This window comes from Octodon degus, unplaced genomic scaffold (assembly GCF_000260255.1).
Source record: "Octodon degus isolate 3935 unplaced genomic scaffold, OctDeg1.0 scaffold00479, whole genome shotgun sequence".
In the NCBI taxonomy this organism is placed as follows: domain Eukaryota; kingdom Metazoa; phylum Chordata; class Mammalia; order Rodentia; family Octodontidae; genus Octodon; species Octodon degus.
This window is the reverse complement of record NW_004525055.1, coordinates 108,529-120,131: the sequence shown is the minus strand read 5'-3', so window position 1 is coordinate 120,131 and position 11,603 is coordinate 108,529. Positions and strand designations below refer to the sequence as shown.

Sequence of the window (11,603 nt, the reverse complement as noted above, 5' to 3'; positions counted from 1 at the left end):
TCAAAGACTATTCCATTTCCATTCAAATATTGTAGGTGCATGAATTTGGAAAAAATGGACTTAGTGGACATACACAGTGTTTCACCCAACTACATCTGAATAAACATTTTTTTCAACTGCCCATCAGGCATTTTTGGCATTTTCTAAAATAGACAACATACTAGTCCACAGGTCATGCTTAAGTATATGGAAAAAAACAGAAATTATCCTATATGTATTATCTCAGCACAGTGAAATGACACTGGAAATAAATGACAAAAGAAACCAGAAAAACCACATAAATATATGGAAATTAAACAACACTCTACTCAGCAACCAATGGGTCACAGATGAACTTAAACAAGAAGTTCAACAATATCTACAATTCAATGAAAATACAATCACAACTTATAAGAATTTATTACTTGCAATTATAGCAGCTCTTAGAGGGAAATTTATAGCTGTGAATTCACACATTAGGAAAATAGAACGGGAACAAATACAAGTGCTAATGCTGCACCTCAAACATCTAGAAAGGGAAGAACAAACCAAACATAAAACCCAAGGATGGGAGGAAATCATAAAGTTTATAGCAGAAAACAATTATATTTGTTTCCTCATTTCTCCTACTTTCATATATTAGTACCTAATGTGAGGAGAATCTTCAATTCTTCACCCTGTATTATGTTTATTTACCCACTTATTGGTATTGGTGTGGTCTTATGTACTCCCAAAGACTCACTTTTTTAATCTGTTTGTTGTTTGGATTTTCTGAGACATCGTTCTCCTAAAATTACTTTTAAATAGTCTACTGAGTACTTTCTTTACTTAAAAAAACTTTGAAAACCACCTTCCATTTCTTAGGCCATTAACAAGAAAGTATGTAAATTTCCCATATACTTTCCAAATTATTTTTACATTCATGCCATTTTTTGCACCCCCCACGTGAGTGGTACATGCATTAGAATCAATCAGCCTAGAGTACAATATTATTACCACTGTCCCTAGTTTACATTAGGGTTCAATATCAGCTTTGTAAATTCTATATGTTTTGACCAACACATAATGACATATATGCCCCTCAATTGTTGTAATATTCCCCAAATTGTGCTAGTTTATAGTATTATTTTCTGTAGAATATCTTGTCTGTAGGGAGATATTCCAGGTTTTGCTTCTATTATCCCAGAGAGTGCTAGTAATGGGTATTTTCACAAGGATATCTGCTAACTTGCAGCAAAAATGCAATTTAGATTTCAAAATAATGGGGTATTGTGATAATATCTACAGAGATTTTGGTTTTTTTTTACATTCTACTTAGACAAAGGTAAAGAAAATGTAAACTACTTTAAAGGAACTAAGTATTTTATGTTTTACCATTTATAGCGATATAAAATATTTGTCTCCTCTCTCATTCTCAAATTGAAAATTTCTGATGAAAAACTTGTTGCACTGATACAATGACAATAATTCTATCATGCTTAATTTCAAGCTATCAATAGTGTGATGACCCCTTCAAAAGTGTTGAATGTTTAGCATGGTTTTTTTTTTTTTAAGAAAGGAAAGGTTTATTTAGCTCCCAGTTTGTGGATGTTTCAGTCCATATTGTGCTGACTCAGACGCAGTCTGGCACAGTGCAGATGGCAGCAGTTCATGGTGCCACAAAACAGCACAACAAAGGGAAGATCAACAGCTACAGCTTCTCCCAAGCCAGTTAGCATGGGTTTTACAACAGAATTGATCACCATTACATATATATCCATATGTGCATCTGATTCTATCCATTTTTCTCTGTAACATTGTCTGTCTGACACTCTGTATCTATCTGTTTCTATTTGTTTTTGTCTCTTTCTGTCTTTCTGTTTCTATCTCTATCTTTCTCTGTATGTGTGTCATTATCTCTGTCTCTGTCTCTCTGTTTATCTCTCTGTCTCTGTCGCTGTCTCTGTCTCTGTTTTCCCTTTGTTTTATCAAAACAATTGCTGAAGGAACTATTCTTGTTATATTATTCAAAATAGTTGTTAAATAAATCTAATTTTGACCTTGACTTGTGACATTGAGGTAGTGAATTTTAATATATTGTATTAATGTATTTCCATTTGAATTTAATTAGCCACATGGTTGCATAGAACCACGGTGCACAGTAGTGCACTAAATTTTGATTATACAATCCAGGAACACAGGTTTGTCCTACATAGGAGGACATATTAGATTTCTTGCTTTATCCTACCATTGCATCAGAGAAAACATCAAATTAGAAAGCATAACTGGATAAACCTTTCAAAGATGTGTTTTAATTTTAAAATCTATGAAATGGGTGGAAACATATTTCTTTCATGTTTCCAAGTGCAAAAAGGGACTAAACAACTGAAAAAATAGACTATTAAAAGATGGTTGTGACCTATGTCATGATAAAATCAAAAGGGAGGCCACAGTCTTACCATAAATCTCTTGGATGAGATTAAATTAGAGAGACAGTGGTTGTACTTCAAATAAATTCTGCTAACCCATTGGTTATTTTTATATATGTCCTGTCAAATTCTCTACTATTTCAATGTTATTCATTAGAATAAGGTAAATTTTACTGCACTGTACAGAAATCTAACATTAAGGCTGTTGCTTGTGGCACTCCATTGCCCCATTTCTCATCAAGTTGTAGCACAAAACAATACATTTTTAAAAGGTGCATATTTTTTATTTTGTTAGTTCTAGGATGAAATTTTAGCTTCCACATTTCTAATTAACTCCCAGGTAAATTCTGGCCCATAGAGTACACATGCTGAATTGCAAGAGTTTCTTTGTATCCTACTATGGTATAAGAGAGATATCTCATGAATGATTTAGATCTTTCAATTTTACATAGAGTGAAGCCTTCATATGACAAGCTCCTTTGAAAATTTCCCACCCATATTTTCCTAAGAATGTTTACTTTTTTCCTAGGGGAAAAATCTCATATTTTATTTAAAGTTACATTATGATTTTCCAAGGTGTATGGTATCACTGCGTGTGTTAGTGAAAATATCATGTCTTGAAATTATCCAGCTGGGTGGTAAAACTGATGGTATAGAGGACAGGGGAGATGGCTCAGTGGAATAAGTGCTTCCCTGGCAAGCAAAAGGGCCTGAGTTCAATCCCTGGTTCCCAAACAAACAAACAAACAAACCTGATGGTATAATGGGGAGCAGATGACCAAGAGTAGAGTTAACCAGGCCAGGGAGATAGCTCAGTAGAATAAGCGCTTGCCTGGGAAGTGCAAGGGCCTGATTTCAATCCCTGGTTCCACCAAAAAAAAAAAAAAAAGTAGAGTTAACCTTGTACAGGGAGATTAAATTTATTTTGTCCTTTTCTGGTTTGTGAGGCACACATCAGAGTAAAGTCTACTTTTGTGTGACTCAGATTTGCTTTCCCAAGTTCCTCCATAGCATTTTGGCAACTCCATATTGATCTCTCCTCATGTAAACTAGAAAGATCTAACCAAAAGTTTTTGTCTCCTTTCAGCTCTATCTGATATAGAGATTACAGCTCAATCAATTATGTTTCTTTTTGCTGGTTATGAGTCGACTAGCAGTACTCTATCTTTCATTATGTATGAATTGGCCACTCACCCTGACATCCAGAAGAAACTGCAACAGGAGATTGATGAAGCTTTGCCCCATAAGGTGAGTAGCTGTTGATGTGAGAGGCAGGGAAAGCATAAAACCTAAACCAGAAACATTTTGGAAGAAATTTGAATGCAACTGGCTTTGGCTGAGCTAGAAGACTAACTCAGATTTTCTTACATTTCCTCAACTTCAGTGCTGGAGGTAAATGTGTAGATCAAGGCTCCTGAGGCAAATTGCTATCTTCTTTTGTGAAAATTAATTTTACTGAGAAACAAAAAGCAATGAGATATTTTCAAAACAGATTAGTAGAACAGTTTCAATAATTAATACATTGCACATTGCTGTCTTCATAGTTGTTATTCATAGTACAAGTGGCAGACATGATATCTTGTCCAAACACTATTAGTTCAAATCTATCTTCTCATTGAATTAAGAGAAAGTAGCTGTGTGTCTATCCTATTTTGTATATACTGATACAAAATGGTCCTTCATTTATATTCCATTTTTTTTAGTTTTGTCAGATATAGGCATTCCATTGTTATTTAAATATTGTAGGTGTGTGAATTCAGCAAAATAATACAAAATAGTCCAGTAGTCCATAATAGTAGTGGGTTATCCTTAGGACTGGCTTCTAATTATATCCTCTCCAGTACCACGTGATGTGATAAACACATTATGCCCATACTCTTTCAGATGTCTCCCTAGAATAGAAGGTTACTTGATAATACCTGGAATGTGATATTCTTTTGCCCATTTAGCAATGAAGTAGACAAGAATAGTCTTCTTCAGAGCTCACAGTAAAGACCTGAGGGACCAACAGGGATCATAGTACAGTCACAGAAAATGGAGCTTCTCTGTTGTGGAGTGATCTCCTCTCTATAGAAATCTCACTAGACTGAGAGTTTTGCAGTGGTCTCAACCATTTGAAAATTTCCTTCATCATTATAGCATAAAGAAGTCAGTTTCTCCAAAATTCTTTCTATAGAGTGCCAATTTAATGTGTTTTTGCACAAATTTCAGATATATACTCAAAGTTTTACCCAAGTATGACTTGTTGAATTAATAGGGAATCTGACAAAAGTTACATTACTTATTATATAGGTCTTACTTTATCTTGGTCTTATCAATCCAGCAGAGTATAAAAAATGAGTTATAAAAAGTAAAGCCATATTAATATACTGAGCTGTAAAAGGCTTAAGTCAACAACTTCTGGCATTGCCAGTCCTATGGCTAACTCACTAATATTATGGATTAGTGGATTATATTGGAAAATTTGCTGAATTCATTAACCTACAATATTAAATGACTATGGAATACACTTCTCTTTCAAAACTAAGCAAAAAGGGAATACTAATGAAGGACCGTTTTGTGCCTGTACATACAAAATAGTTAGCATAGATATACAGCTACTTTCTCTTAAGTGAATGAATAAAAAGATTTGCATTAATTATGTTTGGATAGGTTATCATGTCTGCATCTTGTACTATGAATAACCACAAAGAAGATGACAATATGAAATGTATTAACTGTTGAAACTGTCCTACTAGTTGGTTTTGAAACTGTGCCATTGCTATTTGTTTCTCAATAAAATTATTAGAAACAACAACAACAACAACAAAAACAACATAGGATAGATATAAGCTACTTTCTCTTAATTCAATAAGAAGAAAAATTTATATTAATAGTGTTTGGATGGAATATTATGTCTGCATCTTGTACTATGAATAACCGCTGCAAAGAAAACAATATGCAATGTATTAATTATTGAAACTGTCCCACTAATTGGTTTTGAAACTCTCATTGCTATTTATTTCTCAATAAAATTAATTTTAAAAATTAATATAGGATCTGCTCTTTTTCATGTAGTATTTCAGTTGTTTCGACATGTGGCCTCTGTCTTCAATGATGCTACTTGCTTTGCCATTTATTCTCATGTGGGCATCTCAGACTGCTCTGGGGGTCGATGCTGGCATCACATGTGGTACAGTATATTGAACTGCTTGCCCTGTGCTTACCTAAGCCTGCCTTACAGGCACTTTGGAATGCTGAGATATCTTATCGACCACTGACCCAGTTAAATTAGAAAGAATTGCATTAGTGTGTCATATTTGCTCCTATGAATAAGAAAAACAGTATGCAAATACACTAAATTTTAAGCTCTGGATAGCTGACTTTTTAAAAGGCTGTCAATAATCAAAGTTATTCCAAATACTGAGAAGGTCAAGGTCATAATCACTATTTAAATGTCTATGAATCTCAATATCCTTTTATTTTGAAGCTCCTACATTTTCATAGTACCCTAGAGATCGAATATGAGGAAGATTCCAGGTATTAATTCTCAGTCTGAGGAATATCTGGGAAACAAATAAGTAAACAAAAAAAAAAAACACCAAATTTTTCCCATTCTGTAGATTGTGTCTTCCCTCTGGTGTGTCTTTTTGTACAGAATCTGGTTTTTCTTGGTACTATATGCTGTGTAACTTAGATTATGTTCAGAATTAGGGGCCCAGGGAGTTGGTTCTGTGGAATAGGTGCTTGCCTGTCAAGCACAAGGTCATGAGTTCAATCCCAGGTACCATGGGAAAAAAAAGAAAGGAAAAGAATGTACTTGGCTATGCATATGAGTTGAAGAATTTTACCTATTTTGTCTACCAACAAGTTAAATGTTCTGTATTAAAATTTATTTATTTATTTATTTCTCCGTTATGTATTTGGTAGAGGCTCTCACTACACAGCTCGAACTTGTAGTGATCTTCCTGTTTTCAGACCCCCTCAGAAGTGGTATTACAGGCATGAGCTACCATACCTGGTCTCCTTCACTGGCTCAGTGCATCTGGGTGTGGGGCTGGTGCAGCATGTAGTTAAAATTATGACTTTGATATGTATAAATCTGCCATGAAAAGGATAAACTTGAGTTATTTGTGGGAAAATAGATTGTTTATAAGAATATAATGCTAAGTGAAATAAGACACTCAAGCTTAGATATCACATTTGTACGAGAAGCCCAAAATATGACTAAAGGGCAAATTAAAAGACAAATTATAGGAAACATGAAAAAGAAATCCTTCCCAAATGGGAAGGGGATTCAGAGAGATGGACAAGAGATTGAGAGGCTGAGATGAGAAAGCATTAGGGTGTGTTATAAATATGTACCAAATTTCCACAATGAAAGTAATCATTAGGCCCTGCAATGAAGTAAGATAAGAAGAAGGAGGAGGAAAAGGAGAAGGAGGAAGAGTAGGAGGAGGCAATGATGAAAGGGAGGAATAAAAGAAGAAAGAAAAAATGTAGAAGGATGAGAAGGAGAGAGAGAACCAGAAGAGGGAAGAGATGGAGACAAGAAGAAAGAAGAAAGATAGGCACAAAGAGCAAAAGGAGAGGAATGAGGGAAGAAGAGAACGAAAAGGTGAATGGTGGAAGGTAAACTAAAAAATCTGAATCTCTCAAATGTATTTTTTAATTCCTAGGCATTTCCTACCTATGATATTCTGGCAGAGATGGAGTACCTGGACATGGTGGTGAATGAGACTCTCAGATTATATCCAGTTACTAGCAGACTCTCAAGGGTCTGTAAAAAAGATGCTAAAATTAATGGCATGTTCATTCCCAGAGGGACAATTGTGATGATACCAATATTTGTTCTTCACCATGACCCAAGATACTGGAAAAACCATGAGGATTTCTGTCCAGAAAGGTACAAGTTTCCTAGTAAGGAAACCTGTCTTTGACCAAGATGGTCAGTATAGGCTATGATGTCTTTTCCTAGAAAGGATGTGTGATGTTTGTGCAATGATTTTCAAATAAGAAAGGGTCCTCATTTTAGAATTTAGTAAAATTATAAAGTATCTACATGATCAGTGCTAAGACTCAAGGAAAGGAATACATGTCTACAATTCCCACACCCTAAAATAAAATTCTTATGAATGATAGCATTTATTACTATTGATATATTTCTGTGCATGTAAGTGTATAAATTTTTGTAACTTAAATATCACATTTCACATGTGTTTTCAAGTGATGCTTAAGATAAGTACAGTAAATGAAGAACTATCCACTCTTTTAAGATATGTGATATTTGTGCATATTTTCTCTCATTGTATCTGTGAATCTTATAAATTAACATGAGAAAGGCTAATTTCATATAAATAAGCCCTTTAAATATCATTTATTTATTTGGTAGAGGATCTCACTACATAGGTCAGACTTGTACTGATTCTCCTGTCTCAGCCTCCTGAGTTCTGGGATTACTGGCATGTGTGACTACATCTAGTTTCCATAGCAGGTGGCAAGCCCAGTGGTCCAGGGCCACCATGGCATGTGGTTTCAGGGATTGATCCCGGGTCCTTGCTGTTGTGAGGCAGGCACTTAAACCACTCTTCTATCTCCCCAGCCTGTATAGACTTTTATTATTTTTCTATTTTTCATGATGTTCACTTCAGATCTCTGAATTTGCCAGCAAATTCAAGAAATGATTCTACGTTTCAGTTGATGAAATACTGATTTCTGGTCCCTCTAGTGTGAGGGTAAATGTTCCAGGTGAGGGAGAGAAAAATCTTCCTCCCTGCTGTTGCAACTGCCTTCCCTAGGCACTGAGGAAAAGGAAGGTCTTCCTGGGCCTGTCTCTGATTGTCCTGCTGGCCAGGCTCCATCACATTCTCTGTTGTTGGTAACTTCTCCAAAGCCAAGGCATCCATCCTGTGAGGGATCCATTTGTGAGGGAATCTTTCTTGGAGGGGTGTGTTGCAAAGTCAGAATTTGGATAAAGTTTACACTGTGGAAATATATGTCATGTTGGAAAGGAGAAGAGAGTGAAGAATTTACTGTACTTGCTGATATGTTGGGCAGCCTTGGATCTAGGTTTGCTATGCATTTTATACTATCATAAACTCGTATTATTGCTCAAGGTTCCAAAGGGCTGTCACATAGACCACAAAAATTGTGAGAGGTAAAATAGGTAGTTCAGCTCTGCATTTTATTTTATTTGTTGCTAAATTTTTATTTTACTTTTTTTCAAACCAAATTAATAGAACAGTTTCAATAATTAACACATTGCATAAATTCTTCCTAGTGGTTATTTGCTGTACAAGATGCAGACATGATATCCTACTTAAAAACACTATTAGAACAGATCCCTCTATTCATTAAGAGAATGTAACTATATATCTATCCTAACCATTTTGAACACACACATACAAAACGGACATTCATCTGTATCCCCTTTTTTGATTTAGTTCTGTTATTTGAATATTATAGGTGTTAACTCAGCAAAGTATTCTAAAAGAGTCCAGTAGTCCATAGTAGTATTGGGTCTTCTGCTTCACTGGCAATGTCAGAAATTGTTGAACCGAGTCCCCTGCAGCTCAACAGAACAGCATGGCTTTACTTCTTATACTTCATTTTTATACTTTTCTGCTTGATAGTTAAGACCAAGATAAAGCAAGACCTATGCAACAAGAGTTGTAGCTTTTGGGTCTGATAAGATCCAACACTGCATTTTATGGGTAAGAATCACATGGTGCTTCCTGCAGCCTCATCGGTTCTTCTTTCTGTACCTTCACTTCAAAAATATGAGGGAATACACACTGGATTCCTTTCTGTCATCAAACAGAAAGTGTAACAGACTGATCTGAGAACCTAATAATTCAGATGTTGAAATATATGTGTTACAGACATTAACTGAGACACAATTGTTAAAATTTTATTTTGTTTTATTTCAAAGAGTAAAAAAACAAAAGCAACAGCAAATATGAGAAACAAAGACACAAACAGGGTAACACATTGTTACACAGGTTACAGATTTTCAAAGCAAGAATAGCAAATCAACAATGGTTGTTATATGATCTACTTTTATCCTAAAATCTGTTTTTTTTCCTGTGCTTTTTTCATTTATTACCCATTTAGAAAAAAGAAACTTTTACTTGTGACATAGTATGGTAATAATAGGTATGTCATGAGAAGAAGTATGCATTTAGAAGACCAGAATGACAGGCATTCCAAGTGTGATCCTTCTATGACACATTGCTATCTTCAGTGCAGTTGCTTTGTTCACAGGTATCAGCACATATTTAGTGAGGCTGAGAATCTTACCAATTAACTGCTATTTTCAAAACCTGGTGATGTTTCTCAGGATCATTCTCTTGCTCATTTTGTGCGTACAAATGTGAGCTTTTGTCCCTGTCCTGTTTCCCAGATTTTCTCCCCACCCTCTCCTTTTTGTCCAGTCCTCAAGTTCTAGCTTTCCTTTTAGTTGTATTACACGTTTCTAATTGCATTTCTTCTCTTGAATTCTTATACTAGGGAGACTATAGGATATGACATATGGGGGTCTGGTTTATTTCATTTATGAATATATCTTCAAGTGGGATCCACTTAAATATAAATGCTTCAAGTTTATCATGCTTTATAGCTAAGTAATATTCCATCATATAAAAATACCACATCTTTTTCAATCATTCCTTGTGTGACTGGCATCTTGGTTGTTTCCAAGATCTGTCTATCTCAAATTGTGCTGCTATAAATATAGGTACACATGTATCACTATGATATGACGTTTTCAGTTACTCCAGGAAAATTCCCTGTAGGGAGATAGCTGGCTTGAATGGGATTTCCAGTCCTAGTTTCTTAAGGAGTTTCTATGTCTCCATTCTGATATCCATAATGGTTGCCAAAGTCTACATTCCCATCAGAAGTGGAGAAGATTTCACTTTTCCCTACAGCCTCTCCAACATTTGTTATTGGTTGATTTGTTTATGATAGCCATTCTTTCTGGGGTGAGATGGTAATGCAGTGTTGTTTTAATTTGCGTTTCACAGATAGTTAGTGATGTGGAGCATTTTTTCATATATTTATTCACTTCTTTAATTTCGTCCTCTGAGAAGTGTGTGTTCACCTCAGATGCCCATTTCTGGAATGGGGTCTTTAAATTTAGAGGTCCTAGTGTATTCTAGTTCTTTAGTAATTCTAGAGAGGAGAACTTTGAGTGCTTATTTGTCAAGATTTTTTCAAAATTTTTGGGTTGTCTTTTCATGTTGTTCTTATTTTCTTTCGACGTGCAAAGACTTCTCAATAAGTGTTGGTCCAGTTGTGAATGCTTTCAAGTGTTACCCATGAGATTCGATTTTTGTTCATGAACTCTTTGCCTATCCTTATGTCTTCAAGAGTTCCACCTACTTTCTCTTCCAGGAGATTAAGTGTTTCTGTTTTAATGTAGATCTTTAATCCAATTTAACATTAGTTTAGTGCATGGTGATAGACCTGGGTCAAGTTTTATTTTTCTGCATGTAGAGAGCCAGTTTTTCCAGCACCATTTGTTAAAGAGGCCATCTTGCTTCCATTAAGCAGGTTTGGTCCCTTTGTTGAAGATCAGGTGGCTGAGTGTGTTCATAGATGCCTCTACATCTTCTAATCTATTGTATTGATCCTCAGATCTATTTCGTTCCCAATACCATGTTGATTTTCTCACAGTAGCTTTGTAGTATAATTGCAAGTCAGGAATTGTAATGCCTCCTGTCTTGTTTATTTCCTAGGATTGCCTTTGCTATTATAGGTCTTTTCCGGTCCCAAATAAATTTTAGGATCGATTTCTCTGTGTCTCTGTGGTATGTTGTTGTCAGTTTGATAGGGATTTTATTAAATGTGTAGAAAAATTTTGGGAGTATGGCCATCTTCAAGATGTTGGTTCTTGCCGCCCGACCAAGGGCCCGGGGCCACGGGCTCAGCCGATGATCATGGGCTCGGTGTCCAACCAGCAGTTAGCAGGTGGCTGCACCAAGGCAGCGGAGAAGGCGCCTGAGGAGGCGCCAGCGGATGCAGCCCGGGCGGCTGATGAGCTGCAGCTGCTGCACGGTGCCGGCATCTGTAAGTGGTTCAACGTGCGCATGGGGTTCGGCTTCCTGTCCATGACCGCCCGCGCTGGGGTCGCGCTTGACCCCCTGGTGGATGTCTTTGTGCACCAGAGTAAGCTGCACATGGAGGGATTCCGGAGCCTGAAGGAGGGTGAGGCTGTGGAGTTCACCTTTAAAAAGT

General features: G+C 36.1%; 1 protein-coding gene across 1 annotated transcript in view; it reads left to right on the top strand.

Moving 5' to 3' along the window:
• LOC101570676 (cytochrome P450 3A8-like) overlaps positions 1 to 11,603 on the top strand; it is a 76,584-nt gene that overhangs the window by 48,034 nt on the left and 16,947 nt on the right. Inside the window, exons 8-9 of the mRNA XM_023708703.1 lie at positions 3,475 to 3,635; positions 7,046 to 7,272. Coding sequence (XP_023564471.1) covers positions 3,475 to 3,635; positions 7,046 to 7,272 — 388 coding nt within the window. The remainder of the gene's footprint in view (positions 1 to 3,474; positions 3,636 to 7,045; positions 7,273 to 11,603) is intronic.